The 16,439-nt window shown below is 56.3% G+C and overlaps 1 protein-coding gene across 1 annotated transcript; it reads right to left on the bottom strand.

Annotated features, from left to right (window-relative positions):
• Nucleotides 1–1,466: 1,466 nt before the first annotated feature.
• Nucleotides 1,467–16,224, bottom strand: PHSY_000509 (nonribosomal peptide synthase; the record flags this gene model as incomplete). Its single annotated transcript, XM_012331146.1, has 2 exons — nucleotides 1,467–1,686; nucleotides 3,875–16,224. The coding sequence occupies 2 exons, from the start codon at nucleotides 16,222–16,224 to the stop codon at nucleotides 1,467–1,469; spliced, it is 12,570 nt and encodes a 4,189-aa protein (XP_012186536.1).
• Between the last annotated feature and the right edge of the window lie 215 nt (nucleotides 16,225–16,439).

The following is a 16,439-nucleotide window of genomic DNA, read 5'->3' as shown; positions in this document are numbered from 1 at the left end:
CTACGGGTGTGTCACACAAGTCATTTGAAGAGGTTCTCGCAGGCTTTCAGTGATCTTCGGGGAACGAGACGACGGTGGTGTGCATCTGTTCCGCACAGCGAGACTGAGCAGGTTTCTACCAGAAGCGGACTTTGCTGACAAGTTGCAAGGACACTGCGGATCTCACCGTGACGCCGACATCAGTGAGCAGTCCGGCTGTTAGCGGGAGAGACGATCGATTGCGCGACCCTTTAACTTGCAGAACAAAGGCCCAGGCAACTTCGGGGTAAGATCAAAGTCATACGCTGGATGCATTCCGGCTGCTTCATTGGTCATTCAGTACAGCGACATTGGACAAGTGTCGTTCGAGAAGAGCAGAGTTCTGACTGAGCTCAAGTCGTTGCCCAACCGAGCTTCTTTCGCGTTCTTCTGGCGAGCTTGCAAGGCCAGCACCGCAGTCAAACTACAGGCAATCCTTATCCTGTACAAGCGATGCAAAGGGCACTTTGTCTTGCTGCTTCCGCAAGGTCTGGGTGCAGTTTCTCACAAGTCAAGCTTGGCCTGCACCTGTTTCTGAACAGCACGATTGACTGAGATCTATCTGCAAATCAAAATTCTGGACAAAGGAAAATCTCTGTTGCAGATACTGTAACAAGCGTTTGTCCAGACTGCTGCTCTGGTTGCCAGCAACAAAAAGAGCTCCTCAAAGCCGCGCTGAACATCGCTGCAGATTGCCTTGATTGGATCGACATACATGTGAACATTGGCAATTGAGCACCATGCCACTCCTGAATTGCACTTGTCCTTCCTCTTGTTTGATGCCCAGCAGCCACAACAATAACCCGTGTTTGACAAGAGTGGATCAGGACCATTGCACAGGTGATGCAACTTGTTGCAATCACAAATACTGCACTTGTGGGTGTGGCATGGCATGCACACATCCCAGTGATGTGCCAACAGCAGGATTTGCACCTGCTGAAAGGATGTCAGCATGCAGCTATGTTCAACAAATACATTGCCAAGTATCTTGATGACTTTCTCCTTGTTGCTTGCTTGCATCAGATTTTCAATTTAAATCTGCAGCTTGACAAGGGTAGAGGAGCTGTCATTGGTGGAGCCAGTGCATGTTGTCTGTTGGTTTCCTTGACCAAGAGCTTCATTTTGAAAATTGTGTCCGCGTACTTTGAGATGTGCAAGAGCAAGAGCCATGCAGCTCTGCAATTGCACTTGCCCTTCTTCTTGTTTGATGCAAAGCAGCCACAACACTTACACATGTTTGATGTGAGCAGATCAGGACCATTGCAATTGTGCTTGCATCAAACAGCTTTGACCGTCCATTCACCCGCCGTTTGGATGATGTCTTTGTAGGGCTTGAGGGTGGGGTCTGGACCTCGATTGTGTCAAGCCATGATCAAACAATCTGTTAAACCTTCGAACTCTTCGAAGCGTTCAGCATCTTCTGCAGTGCAATCAGCCCACACAGGGATTCACAGGGGTGCGCCAAACAAGTCGATGCACACAAAACCGTCCACCAGGTGAGATGGACTAACAGGAGCTTTCCCCTTGTCCCACTTCCTCTGGAGCTTGCGAACAATGCGAGGTGGGTACGTTCGCACGCGGTCGAGAGGACCTTCCAACAGACCACAGTAGTATCTGTATACTTCAGATCGGCTTCCTTGACCAACAGCTTCAGTTTCAGGATTGCATCTGCGTACATCAAGACGTCTGAGTTTGAGAACCAGGCGGTTCCTGAGTCGCACTTGCCCTTCCTCTTGTTTCATGCCAAGCATCCACAACACTTACACATGTGCGGCGCAAGCGGATCAGGACCATTGCACTTGTGCTGCAACTTCTTGCAGTCACAAGTCGCGCACCTATGGTCTTGGCACAGCTTGCATTTGACCCAGTGCCGCATCAACAGCAAGATCTTTGCGCGCTGGTAGTTTGTCAGGTTGCGGACCTGTTTGACCTGCGTTTGGCAGAGCATCTGCACGGCCTTCTCCTGTTCGCCTGCCTGCATCAGGTTTGCAACCTCAACCTGCAGTTTGGCAAGGCTGGAAGAGGCGCGTGCTTCACTGCTGTTGCTGTTGTTGTCATCGTCTTTTTGGTTTCTGACGCAGTGCTGTTGGACTCTGTTGCTTTGTCACTTGTGCTGTCTGTGTCAAGTACAGCAGGCACCTCACAGGGAGCATACTGCATGGAAATTGGCACAGGATGGGGATTGTCTTGAGAGCTCATGGCAACTGCTGTTCATGTTAGGAGTAAATTACAAAGAAGATGAGTCTGGCACTCTAGACAAGCTGCATGAACATGTGCAGGAACTCCTTGGCAAAGGCAACCTTTGAGGAGCCTTCGATAAGATGAAGGGCTTCACTGTCATTTGAAAGGATGTACTCCTTATCCGCCATTTCACGGAGTGCGGACCATGCCAAAGGACCACGTGCAGGAAAGCGGACTGTGATCATCCGCACCACTTGTGTAACGGTCCCTTGATCCTCAACAGCATCGGGTTTCGTTGCCTTTCATGTCGCATTTTGAACAGAAAGTGCTACGCAGGCGAGGCATGGTTCCGACCTCACAATGTTACTGCGTTCAAGCAAGCCATCTTCAACGATGATCTCAGCCTCGACGACGCCGATTGTTACGCCCACGACGCGACGGCAATTGCCAGGGATCGGGAACCCACACATCGGAGGGCCGATACCGGTGTACCCTTGCTTGACTGCGGCAAAGACACCACCGGGGAGGACAAGTAGTCCAGTGGCTCCACCGGATCCCATCTGTCCCTCCCCGTCGATTGTATTTTATTCTACACTCCCGTAGGACAAAATCCTAGACCTGATTTGACTGAGTTCCTCTACCAACGCCGCTTGCGACGTACCGGACCACCGCGCCCGGTAACCCGCCCCTGGCCTCACTCTCCCACCCCCGGACCTTGAGGTCGTTAGACCCCAGGGGCATAACACCGATCTCAAGGTCTTCGGAAGCAGGAAAAATCAGCTTGGTGGACCCCTCGATCTCAAGAAGGATTACTTGAGCGAATTTGTGTCTCGACTTAGGACAATTTGGGAGATGCAATCTTCGCGCAACCCTAGTCGAAGGCATGAACCATCCTTCAAGATCTACAAGATGCAGGGCCACCATCTGGTGTTGAGACCGTGTGGGTGTTACGCCCACGGCGCAACTGGGATTGCTGGATATTGGGAGACCGCAAATTGGAAAGCCAATCCCAGTACAGCCTAGTTTGACTGCGGCAAGATCACCACCAGGGAGAGGCCTAAGGTCCGGTGGCTTCACCGGACCGCACCTTGCTCTCCCTGTTGGTTGTATTTTATTCTACACTCCTGTAGGACAAAATCTTAGACCTGATTTGATTGAGTTTCCCACCAATGCCGCCTGCAATGTACCGGAACACTGTGCCTGGTACCTTGCCCCTGGCCCCACGCTTCCCCCACCAAACCTTGAGGTCTTCAGACCCCAGGGGCATAACAGTGGTACCAGACCGCAACAAACGGAGCTCGTCCAGATTCCCCAAGTTGCAAGCTGACCGAAACAGCACTCGGCAATCAGCACGCGGCAGATCGTCATGCAATTCCTCGCCCTGCAGTTGAGTTCAAGCCTCTGATTCGGCCCCTCTCCTCTGTTTGAACTGTACACACTCCGGCGACTGAGCTTTCAAGCTGCTGAACAGAGCGTCGATCGAACGCCATCACGTAGCGAAGACTCGTGCTTGTCGAAGATCTCCACAGTCCTAGAGTCGCACTCGTCCTCCTTTGTTTGATTCGAGCACGCTACACAACGAGCCACAATCAACAACGAACATTCTGTACACTTTATTTACAATTCTACTGTCTGCCTACCGTCTGAGAGAGCATCCCATCGCCGCTACACTCACATCTCCTCGAGCGCATCCTGCAGCAACCCGACGAACTTCGCGACGAGTTTTGGCAGCTCAGCCTCGCGCACAACACTCGTCTTGGCTTTGATCGCGACGTCCAACCCGCTGTCCTTGAGGACGACATCAAGGTTGACATCGGGCTGCCAGATCGCCGCGTGCCTTGCCACTGCTTTCGCCTCCTTTCCACGTACGTCCTGTGCGGTGACTTTCTTGCTGTAGTCGAGCGGATGTCCCAGATCCACCGGCTGTAACAACGTCTCCTCTTCCACTTCACTCTCCTGCTGAGCGATCAGGATGTTGACAAAAGTATTGTAGCTCGCCTCGTCCTCCTTGAGACCTGCCCAACGGTGTGCATCGACTAGATCGGTCTGTTCAAACTTGCCGCGAGTCTTGAGCTCCTGCACTGCCGCTCGGGCTCTGTCGACCATCGAGCCACCGCCAAGCTGGATAGGCAAGCAGTTAAGCAGAGGACCTTGCACCTTTTCGATCGAGTCGAACGATGTCGATCGACCCAGTTGGTACAGGCCAAAGACCGGCGATCGCTCAGACATTCGCTCGGACAAGAGCGTCGACCAAGCAGCGACGACGAGAGCGGGCAATGTCAGGCCTGCTTTGCGCAACTTGATGTCCACTGCGGGAGACACCTCGATGGCGTTGTGCTGAGCGTGGAACGCGTCGCCCTCGACACTGCTGCTTTCTCCCGCCAACAGTCCCTTGCTTGCCGGTGAGATCGCGTCAGACCAGTATTTCTGTGCATCGCTTCTAGCGGCCAGTTGGTCTGCTGCAATGTGCTCTACAGCCTGTGGCCACTGGTCAGGGCTGACGACATCGCCGCCGGTGTACAGCGAGGAGAAATCGCGAACCATAAAGTCGATGGAAAAGGCGTCGTAGAGAACGTGGTGAAGAGAGAACACGACGATGTCACCGACTAGAGTCAATTGAGCAGGTGGCCTCGTGAGATCTGACCACCCTTCCGCTGCACGACGGCCGACGACCTCCTTGGCCGCGTGTTCCGCATCTTGGGCCTCTACCTGCACCTCAGCGAAGCCAGCATCGGCCGAGACAGAGCCAGACTTGAGCACGACCTGAGCGGCACTTCCATCCTGTCCCAGCAAAAAAGCGGTGCGGAGGATGGGCTGTAGCTGTCTCAGCTTCTGCCAGACCGCTCTAACTTTGTCTCTCTTCGCGCCGTCCAGCCGATAGGCGAAACTGAAGCCACCATCTCCTCGCTTGGACTGCGCCCACGTTGCCAACCACAGCTTCTGTCCAGCCAGGATTGGCAGTACGCGCTCGATCTGGTCAGCTTCGACCGCGAGACCAAGCGCCACCTGCTTGGCCAGCTCGGGGGACACGTTCGGAGCACCATTGGCATGACCATGGCCGTTGACTGTTCCATTGGCTTTGGCGCCGTTCGCTCGAGACAGTCCAGAGAGAATACCGTCAATGGTCTCGCCAGCCACAATTTCGCCCATACGCAGGTTGATGCCAGCCTTGCGAGCCTGTGAGGCTATGCGAATCGCCGAGATCGAGTCCAAGCCGAGCTGAGACAAGCGGGTATTGCCGTGCAAGTCTTTCTCTTCGATGCCGGCAACTTTGCTGATGATGGTGGCGAGCTTGCGTCCATCCTCGCTGAGAGGACGTCCAACACCATTCTGCCTGGCGCTATTTGAGCTGCGGGCGCCATTGACAGCGTCAATGTTGGGCAGGTGTTCCGGGAAGCGGGTGTCGCCGAACACGTCTGGCAAAGCCGAGATCGGCTGCTCGACTTGCTGGAGAAGATGCTGCAGCAGGGCCTCGAGTTGATCGACGAGGCTCGCAAGCGCTTCCTGGTCATAACGGTTGCGATCGGCCTTGACTACGATCGACATACGACTCGGTCCCTGCACAAAAGCAACGTTGAGCGTATATTGGGCTCGATCGGTGCCGTCATCGTTCAACTCGAGCGGCTTTAGCTTGCTCTCGTCCTCATCGTATGACCTTTGATAGTCGAACAGAGCATCGAACAACTGTCCACGACCGTGCTTGGCTTGCACATCGCGGAGCGCTGCACGTCGATGTGGTCGTCCAGCATCATTGGCGGCTTGAAGCGCTGCTGCAAAGCCTTTGACAGGCTCGTCGAGCTGCTCGAAGCGGATGCGAGTGGCAACAGTGTTGAACGCTGGTCCAACAGCGGTATCGGCTTCGGGCATCAGGTCGAGCAAACCAAAGAGCTGACCAAAGCAGACGTCCCGCGTTTGGGTCTCGATGGCCAACATCTTTCCAAAGGCAAGGTTCGCAAGCACCTGGGGCGAGACACCGATGGCGCGGCAGCCTGACTCGAGTTCCTGCGAGGAGAGCGCAAGCTGCCTCTCGAGAAGCACAGCTGCACCGCTCTGACCAGATCGCTCAGCGAGCGGCTTAGGCTGGAACTCTCGCATCGTGTCAACCCAGTGCTGTACGTCCTCCTCCTGCGATAAGAGCGAGGGCACCAACTCGTGGAAGGGCAGACGCACGGGCAAACGTGCTTGATCATCCGTGATGAGACCTTCGAAGTCTTCAAGCAGCTGTGGCAGCGAACTTCCATCGTACAGAGCGTGATGGATGCTCAGGAACATAACAATCTTGCGGTCTTGGGACCAGAGATGAAGAGCACAAGACGAAGTGCGGAAGGCCTGCTCATCGTCGAAACACGGCTGTCCATCGATTGCATCCAATGCTCGGCCTTGGAAGCTGCCAGAGTGCTCGATGATATGCGGCGCGCTTGTCGAGTGCACCGCTTGCGCCCAGGGATGTGCGCCATCGACGGGATGGAAGGTCGTTCGGAGGATGTCGAGACGCTCGACGAGCTTGTGCCATGCGGCCACGACCTTTTCTTTGGACGAAAGACCTCGCAGCTCGAAGGCATGGTGGTGGAAGTACAGACGACCACCTGAGGCTAGCGACTGGGCGATCATGCCCGACTGCAGTGGTGTGCAGGGCAAGATGGACACGATCGAGTCCTCGTCCGACCACTTCCATCCCTCTTTGTCCGCCACCACATTGGTATGTTCCACCCACTGTTTGAGCGCATCGCTCTGCTGTTCCTGGTCAGAAGTAGGAGACGATCCCTGCTTCTCCGCAAGCGCAGCAATGTTCGGAGTGCTGAGGACATCTGCGACAGTAAAGGTGAACCCGTCTGCGCGCAGCTCCTTGACGAGACGGATGGCAGAGATCGAATCGATCCCGAGGCGATGGAACGAGGTGGTCCTTGCGATCTGGTCTTGTGGCACGTCGCAGAACTTGGACACAAGCTCGCGCAGCTTCTGTTCCGACTCTGACCATGCTTGGTTGGAGACGGCGCCTTCTCTCTTTGCACCAAGCGATCGGAGCAACGATGCATCCAAGCGCTCGTAGAACGTCGCCAGCGCCGTGTGGTCGATCTTGTTGTTGTGTGTGAGTGGCAAAGCGTGACTCACTGCGATCCAGTGCGTGGGCACCATGTACGCCGCTAGCCGCTTGGCGGCTTCTTCTTCGAGGCGTATGCATAGCTCGATGGCCTTGTCATCTTCACGAACGCCCACCTCGCCCTGTTTGCCTTTCGAGTCGGAGGCACTCACAAACGCGACCAGCTGCTTAGAGCCCATCGAAGGATGTTTGAGGTACTGAACGTCCGCGTCGTGAACACCGGGTTGAGCCGAGATGACCGACGAGACTTCATCGAGCTCCATGCGCTGTCCGTTGACCTTGACCTGACGATCGGATCCGATGCGACCGAGACACTCGACCGTGTCGTCTGCCAAGAAGCGTCCGAGGTCTCCGGTGCGGTAGACCCGTGTCCCATCCTCTAGCAAGATGAACTTTTCGGCGGTGAGCTCTTCGCGACCATAATAGCAGTCGGCCAGCTGTGGTCCGCCGACAGCCAGCTCGCCGATAGCGCCGGAAGGCAAGATGCGGTTGGAGTTCTCCTTCAGCACGAACATCGACGACGATGGATAGACGCGTCCGATGAGGTTCCTCGTGGCTCCGGTCTTGACCTGTCCAAGCGTGTTGCCGATCGTAGCTTCGGTCGGTCCCCAAGCATTGATAAGGAGTCGATTGGCTTGGTTCCATTCATCGACGACGCGAGAGTCGATCACATCGCCTCCGCTCATCAGCCACTCGAGCTGCACATCTTCGGGATGCACCGTGCCCGCAAGCGCAGCGGGCAGATCGGCAATGGTGATGCCCAAGTGCTTGATGGAATGCGTGAGGTCCTCGAGCAGCTCCTGCTTGGGTGCAGTGCCGATAGAAAACCCGAGCGAGAGTGGCATGCACATCTCGATCAGACAGACGTCGAACCCGATGGACGCGAGCTGCAGGAAACGAGACTGGCGAGTAAAAGGCAGGATTCGCTCCCACGAGTACAGAGCTCCAGCAAGAGCGCGCTGATTGATCTGCACCGCCTTGGGCTTGCCCGTCGATCCTGAAGTGAAGAGCAGGTAGCAAGCAGCATCGAGGTTGGGCGTCGGGAGCTCCTTTCCATTCGGTGGCGGCACGATGAGACCTTCAAGCTCGAGCAATTCACATGCGAAGCCCGACAGGTTGTCCTTCGTTGATCGACTCGCTACGACAGGGCAATCTCCTACGGACTGAATCATGTACGAGAGGCGCTCTGTTGGCAGAGACGGATCGAGCGGTAGGTAAGCTTTACCGGCCTTCCAGATTGCCAGGATGGTTGCATAGAGCTCGGGACCTTCCTTATTGAGATGAACGCCAATGAAGCGACCTTTCTTCTGCACTAGGTTCAGGGCGATGTTACGGCTGAGTGAATCCAGCTCGGCGTACGATGTCGTCTGTGTAGGCTGCTGCATGGAAGAAGCGAAGACGATTGCCGGTGCTTCTGGAGAGCTTTGCGCATGCTTCTTGAAGCGTGCAACGATCGTCTCCTCTGGATCGGTGGGGACATAGCATTCCTTGTTGAGGATGGAAAGCTGCTTTTCGTCAAGCGTCGCAGCTTGCTTTGCCCCTACGAAGGTGGCAAGGATGCCTTCGTACTGTGAGAGCATCCGGTTTGCTTGGTCGATAGGGAGCGAGCGAGCGTCAAAGGCGAGATGCACGTTCACGGTATCCCCAACAGCGCTGACCTCGAGCGCTAGCGGATAGTCGCGTTCCATTTGACTGTCTCCCTCTGAGAAGATGTTTCCATCTGAACTCGAGTCAGACTGTCCGAGGTAGGAGAAAAGAGCTTCGAAAGGCGCTTTCGAAAGGTCCAGCCAGCGCATCAGCTGCGGCAAAGATACGTGTTGGTGGGGAAGCGTCGCGTTGACCACTTGATGAGCTCGCATGCAGAATTCCGAGGGCAACTTCGATCTTGCTTCAGTGAGGCGGAGCGGCACAGTTGTGACGCAAGGTCCGTGAATCGACTCAACACCATCGACAGGGATACTTCTGCCAGACAGCACGAGTCCAAGGGTGACGTCGTCCTCTCCGACATAAAGCCCGAGGAGCTGAGCATAGGCTGCGACCAAGAGAGACTGCACCGTCACCTTGCTGGCTCGGGCTGCCTTTTCCAATTGAGTAAAGGAGAGGCTTGACGAAACGGTGAGCTCTTCGCTGCGGCTTGTGTTGTACTCGGGACGTACGCCCGTCAGGTTGGGCACGGCAGTGAACGAGAAGCCATCGAGCGCCTCGGTCCAGAATTGTTTGTCTTCCTTCTCCTTCGCGTCGCCAACGATGCAGCGAACGGCTGCCCGGAATGGCAGCGCAGACTCGTCCCGCGACTTGGCGGTGAGACGGTCCGACGCCTCCTTGAGAAGCATGCGGACGGAATCGCCGTCGTAAATTGCATGCGAGCATGTGAGAGTGAGCGCAGCTTTCCCACCCTGCCAGAGCTTAAGGCGAAGAGGGGGGACGCTGTCGATCTTCGCGATGATATCCTTAGCTGTCCGAGAATGGTAGTCGGCAAGCTTGTCGGCCGATGGAAGCGGCTGCGAGGAAGTTGACCAGCTCGAAGACAAGCTGTCGGGGGGTAAAATTACTTGCACAAGCGTGCGATCGACCTCGGCAAACACCGTGCGGTAGATCTCATGTCGGGATAGCGTATCCAACCAGGCAGTGTGGATCTGCTCGACAGAGAAATTATCACTCTCCAAAGCGATCGTCATCGTGGTTATGTAGCGGGGTGTGTCGCGATCGTCCGAAATTGCCTGCGAGACGAGAGCAACTTGCATCGGCACACACGGAACGGCGACCTCGATCGAAGTCTGGCCGAATTGTGGTAACGATCTTGCCTTATCGGTCAGATCCGCTACCTTCTGCTGCCACTCGGTATCAGCAGTGCCGTCCGATGATCGCTCATCCTTGCGCTGGCTCGCAATAGCCTCGATGGTAGGGGCGTTCATGATGGAGGAGACCGAAGCGTCGTAGCCGTGCTTTCGCAGCTTGCTAGCAAGAGTGACGACTGTCAAGCTGTCCAAGCCTGCCATGATGAGATCGAGATCATGTGTAAGCTTTGCATTAGAAGCAATGCGGACGCTGGAGCGAACGAGATCGGCAACCGCCTGCTCATTGCTGGTCAAGTCTCGTTGCTGGGACTCGTCAGAACCTGAAAGCGTCGAGAGCTGACCGGACGGGATTGATTGATACAGTTCCTTGAGCAATCGTCGGTCTGCCTTGCCTGAGAGGGGCGAGATGGGCAAGTAGGTCAACGTGAGCACGAGGGACGGCACCATGTACTGAGGCAGACGGCCTCGCACGCTTGTCCTCAACTTGGTCGCCAGTTCGATAGCGTCGTTCGACTCGACTAGCAACGCAGGGGGCCCCGCAGCGTCGCTCTGCTTTGTTCTGGCGCTTTCTGGTGCGTAGAAAGACACCAGTCGTGCGGCTCCTTGGATCTCGGGATGATCCGCGTGAATCGTTACAGCAGTACCTTCCGACCCAAGGTCCTCGTTCAAGGAAGCTGTGAGTGCAGTATCCACCTCTCCAAGCTCGAGACGGGCTCCCCTCACCTTGACCTGCGACCCATCCATGCGGCCTAGATACTCCACTTCGTCGGTCGGATGCAGACGCACCATATCTCCAGTGCGATAGATTTGGTGACCGTTGAAGTGAGTGAACGAGGAAGCGTCCGAGCGGTTGAGGTAGCCCTTGGCGACCTGTTTGCCTCCAATGCACAACTCGCCCGGCTCACCGCGCAGGGTCGGTACAAGGTCTCCGTCGACCTCTTTGAGAACAAGGTACTGGGTGCCAGGGAACGGCGCACCGACGTTGCTGGGGCGTGAAGTCTTGCTAACACGAGCAACCGAGTTGCCGATCGTGGCCTCGCTTGGTCCATAGGCGTTGAGCACCACTGGCCGTTCCGCACCTTCGCTTCCCCACATCTGACAGAGATCCTGCGTGAGGGCCTCGCCACCGATGATCAGCACTCGCAGCGAAGGCACCGCGCTTGGCTCGATACGTTTTCCCTTGCTGAAGAAGAGCGAGGGCACCACACAGGCGTGCGTGACCTCGAGCGTTGACATGGTCCTGGCAATATCGTCGTGAATCAGAGCGCGAGGACCTGTGACAATGGTCGCACCCATCCGCAACGAGAGGAAGATCTCGAGCAAGTGAACATCGAACGCTTCTGCAGATCGAGCGAGAAACCGTGCGGGACTCTCAAACGAGCCGGGCGCCTCTTTCTCGTAGTTAAAGTGAAAGCCTTCAATCGCAGCAGTCAAATTCGCCTGGGTCAACAGACAACCCTTGGGTTTACCCGTCGATCCCGAGGTGTAGATGATGAAGGCTACATCGTCGGCCCGCAATGGCACGGGGTCGGTCACCTTGCTGTCCTTCGTCGCGTTCTTGAATTTGTCCGAACTGGTGTCGAGCCTTTGAACATCGGCATAGTCGGCGTTTAACCCCGAGGTTATGAGCATTGCGGCGCCGCTGTCTTTGATGAGCTCCCTTTTACGATCCAAGGGAAGCGTCGGATCGAGGGGCAGGTAGGCGTGGCCCGCTTTGAGGATCGCGAGCGGCGCAATGTAGCTCTCTAGGCTGCGCTCGAGACAGACACCAACGACCGAGTTGCGTGGAAGATCAGCCAGAAGACCCGCAACACCGTTGCTGGCATGCTCGAGTTCCGCGTACGAAAGCACTGCAGTGGGCCTGCGAGTGGAAGGCGAGTCCGACAGCTCTTCGTAAATCTCGACTGCTTTCCTCTTTTCGGAGATGGCTCGCTTGTGGAGCGAGGCGGCGACACCCTCGAAGGCTTCGGACGCGGGCTGGTCTTGATCGATCGTTGTGGTCAGCGAGAACAAAGACGAGCCTTGATCTGCAGCTTGAGCGCCATGATACAAGAAAGAGCCGACACTGAGGTCGAGTGAAGAGCACAGCATCGAGAGGCTGCGGTCGAACTGCTCGAGCATGATCTTGCCGAAACTCTCGCTGATGATGCTCTTCTGCCAGCTCAGGCCCAGCTTGATAGATCCATCCGAAGCCGGCAGCACCTCTACACCAAGGACGTGCTCGGTGGCAACGCCAAGATCGGCAACCTTGTCAAGGTGGAAGCCGTTTGGAGCAGAACCTTCGAGCTGCTGTGGAGCAGGCTCGAGAACAAACACAGAATGGAAGAGAGACTCTCGCGGTGGTACTTGGAGCATGCGACGAATCGCTCCCAAGTCGGTGTGCTGCGCTTCCATGATGGAAGTGTGGAACGCATCCATCTCTTTGACCAGATCGCTGAGCTTCTGGTCGGGGCGCAGCACAAACGGTACCGGCACCGTAGACAAGACGGGACCGTACACTTGATCGAGCTCGGCAGACAGTGTCCGACCCGACACCGAGTCGCCAAGGATCAAGTGTTGAGACTCTGTGTACGCGGAGAGCACCACCGCCCAAGCGGTCTGCACAAGTGGTCGGGCGGAGACGCCTAGTTCGCGACAAGCGGCTTCGACTTTGGTCCAGTCGACGTCAGCTTTCATGTAGCGCGACTGGTGCACGTTCGCCTGTTCGGCATCGATGTGAGCTGGCTTGGTCAGGGAGAGCGTCGGGAAGGCGGCGGATTCGCCTTTGGGATAGTTCGAGAGCGCCTTGTTCCAGACTCCGGCATGTCGGTGCGCCTCCTGGTCGTCGATGGGAAGGATCTGGGCGAGCGCCGCGGAGAATTGAAGTGACTGTGGCGGGTCGCGTCCCTCGTACAACGCTTCGACGTGATCCTCAAAGATGCCGAGCGATCGAGCATCGTATGTACTGTGGTGGGCTACGACAACCAACGATTCGACGGGTCCTTGCTTGACGAACAAGAAAGCGATCGGTGGTCGATAGCCAAAAGGATCGAGGTCAAGCTTGGTTCTTGTGGCGGCGAGAATCGCTTGTTCAGCCTCAGCGCCCTCTGCGAGATCTATTTGCTCGATGCGGGGGACGAACGACTTCCAAACAACTTGCAGAAAGTGAGGCTGGAAAGGCCACTGGCGTCCTTGTGAGTTCACGTCGAGCGAGCCGACATCGGTGAAGGAGGTACGGAGACTGTCGAAATGGGCAACTGTCTTGATCAAAGCCTCGGAGATGCGCTCCTGATCACAGTCACGGGGTAGCTGATACTGACGCTGGATGCGGTAGCTCGAGCTGTCCCGCTGCGACTCGGCCAGCATACCTTCCTGCAAAGGCGTGCAAGGCAGAATTGATTGGATGTCGGCATCGTTGAAACCGTCGTTGCGATGCTGAAGCCAAGCTGAGACGGCTGGACGGAAAGCAGTGTCAAAGTCGGCGAGGAAGCTGACGGACTGCTTGTTACGTTCCTGGGAGAGGCTCTGCGAGTTCTGCAGATGCTCTCCTAGAGACTTGAGCGTAGAGAAGCGCGCAACGTCCAACACAGAGACAGGATAACCTTCCTCCGAGACGCGCTTCGAGAACATCATGGCGCGGATCGAGTCGAGGCCGACGCTTGTGAAAGGGGTTTTGCGGCCAACCTTGTCAGCGTCGACGTTGCAAAGCTTGGCGAGCCACTTTCTCAAGCAAGCTTCGGCCTCGGCGGTCGCCGGATCGACGTCTTGATCGTCTCCCTCGTTAGCCAGCTTGTTCTCCCAATCGAGCTGATCGAAGGTGGCAAGCACGTTCTTGAGCGCGACGCGATCGATCTTTGCGCTAGATGTGCGAGGGAAGTGCGAGAGGATGACAAAGAGGTTGGGGACCATGTAGGAGGGAAGGCTGTCTTTGGCGTTAGCTTGCAGCTCTCGCGCCACAGCGATTGCCTCCTCATCTGTCCTGAGCAGCTCGCCTGACTGACCACCGGGCAAAGCGGAGAAGTTGATGATCTGCTGCTCGCTTTCGTAGTCTTTCTTTGGGAAAGCCATGGTCTCGGAGTCTTTGATCTTGCTGTGGCTGTTCTTGATGGCAGCGTTGATCTCAAGCAACTCGATTCGGATACCATTGATCTTGACTTGGTCGTCGATGCGTCCGAGGTACTCGAACTCTTGGTTGTCGAGTTGTCGAACCAGGTCGCCGGTTCGGTAGACTCTGCCTAGCTGTGGATGAGGGAAGAACTTGTCGGCGGTCTTGACAGGATCGCCCACATAGCCGCGAGCTAGCTGGGGCCCTCCGAGGACGAGTTCTCCTACTGCACCTTTGATTGCAACGCGGTCGTGCTTGTCAAGGGCGTGACAGGAGACGGTGGGAAGTGCAACACCGATGTTGGGTGCCTTGACACGATCGCCAAAGGGCACGCGACGGTTCATGGCGATCAGTGTAGCCTCAGCAGGACCATAGAGATTGAGGAGGCAGCAGTCTTTGCTCCACTCGTCGGCAACGACCTGACTGAGCTTTTCGCCACCAGAGATGACCACCTTGAGGCTCGGAACGCGGTGACGCTCGGTCATGGCCATCACCGCCGGTGTCAGAAGCGTGTGTGTGGGCTGGAGGCTGTTGCCCACCTCGACAAGGTCCTGAAGCAAGACGCCACGTGGACATGAGCAAATAGTGCCGCCAAGACCCCACGTGTAGAAACAATCCATGATGGAAAGGTCGAAGTTGTAGGCCGAGTATTGGAGATAACGGATCTGATCCGTGCCGATCTTGTCCTTTCCGTAAGGGATGTAGATGCGAAGGGCACGCATGGCCTGGATGATGGCGAGGTGCTGGATGCCCACGCCCTTAGGGAGGCCGGTGGTACCGGACGTCCAGATCATGTAGGCGAGCTGCTGTATTGAGCGAGCGCCGCTTGCAGAAGGTGGCGTCTGGATCTGCTGCAGCTCCGCATCGAGCTGATCGAGACGGATGGCCTTCATGCCACCTTTGCTCTTTACATCTTGGCTTTCAAGATCCTGCCGAAGCTGTTGGGAGATCTTGTCATCGTGTGTCAGGACGATCTTGGCATTCGATTTGGCGAGCAGAGCCTGTCTTCGGGAAGCGGGCCAGTCGGTGTCGATGGGACACCACGCAGCGCCCGCCTTGAGAACGCCGATGAAGGATAGGTAGGTTTCTGGACTCTTTTCGAGATAGAGAGCTACGATGTGGTCGGCTTCTGGATCCGAGTTGGCCGAGCCGATGCCGTGGCTCCAGAGAAGCTGCTTGACCTTTTCGGCGCGCTCGTTCATCTCTGCATAGGTCCATTTTGTTGACTCGCGGTCTTGCAGGTCGAAGCGGAAGTCGAGCGCGAGAGCATCCGGCTTGGAGTGGGCAAAGTACTCGAATTCGGTCTCCAGACGGTCGGCATCTCTGCCTTGAAGATGAGTCGGGTCGGGGAGATGCTGGTATTCGGTATTGTCGGATGCTCTGAGCTTCCAGTCGAAGCGCTCGACAGACAAGGCGTGCTGGTCAGGGTCAGCATGGTAGGACTGCAGAAGAGCGGCGACTTGACGCAGTTGAAGCCCTGCTGAGCTCTCAGAGTGTACAGCAGGCGCTGCCTTCATCTGAAGCTCGATGCGATTGGCGTCATTGATGTGGTAGGAAAGGGCGACTGAGACTTGGGGCTTGTCTGCTAGCTGAAGCTCTTGAAAGTGGGGGGATGATTCGTGGGTGTGGGCTGGCTGGTAGAAGGCAGCGAAGCCGTGATCCAGGTTGCCAGGCACGAGTTTTTGTTTCCTGGCGTCATCGATCAAGGAGGCGAGTTGCGAAGGAGCGAAATGGTCGAGATCCCGCTGCTCGGCAAAGTCGAGCTCGACAAGGGTCTCGTCGCCGTCTTTGGATGTGTGAAGCACCTCGACATTGGTGGCTTCGTGCGAGCCATAGTGGAAGAGGATGACGGACCAGGCCGAGAGGATGGCGAGATTGAGGTCGTGATTGGAAAAGGCCGAGATAGCGCGAGCGTCGAACCGCAGCGTTTCTTGCACTTGGAGGAGCTTGCATTGCGGGCCGACACGAGAGAAGTCAGGACCTGACGTTCGAAGACCTGTAACATCTGGAAAGGGAGCATGTGCGTTCTTGGAGGTCGACATGGTGGCAGCGATCCGAAAGTCGATGATGGAAGCCAAAGATGGGAGGTGTCCGCTGCCTGTGCCTCTGGACTATGGGAGGATGGTAGACGAGAGGCAAGCGAAGGAAGGACGGCTCATAGTGGATTCACGGAAGATCCGATCCAGAAGAAATGGCACCAGCTCGTCGTCCCTAGCAAAGCACACTGCTGCACACACCATTCGATCAAAGTAGAACC

The sequence above is a fragment of the Pseudozyma hubeiensis genome, assembly GCF_000403515.1.
Source record: "Pseudozyma hubeiensis SY62 DNA, scaffold: PHS8, whole genome shotgun sequence".
NCBI classification, from domain to species: Eukaryota; Fungi; Basidiomycota; class Ustilaginomycetes; order Ustilaginales; family Ustilaginaceae; genus Pseudozyma; species Pseudozyma hubeiensis.
Note: the sequence above shows the minus strand (reverse complement) of the source record. Positions and strands in the feature narration are given on the sequence as shown.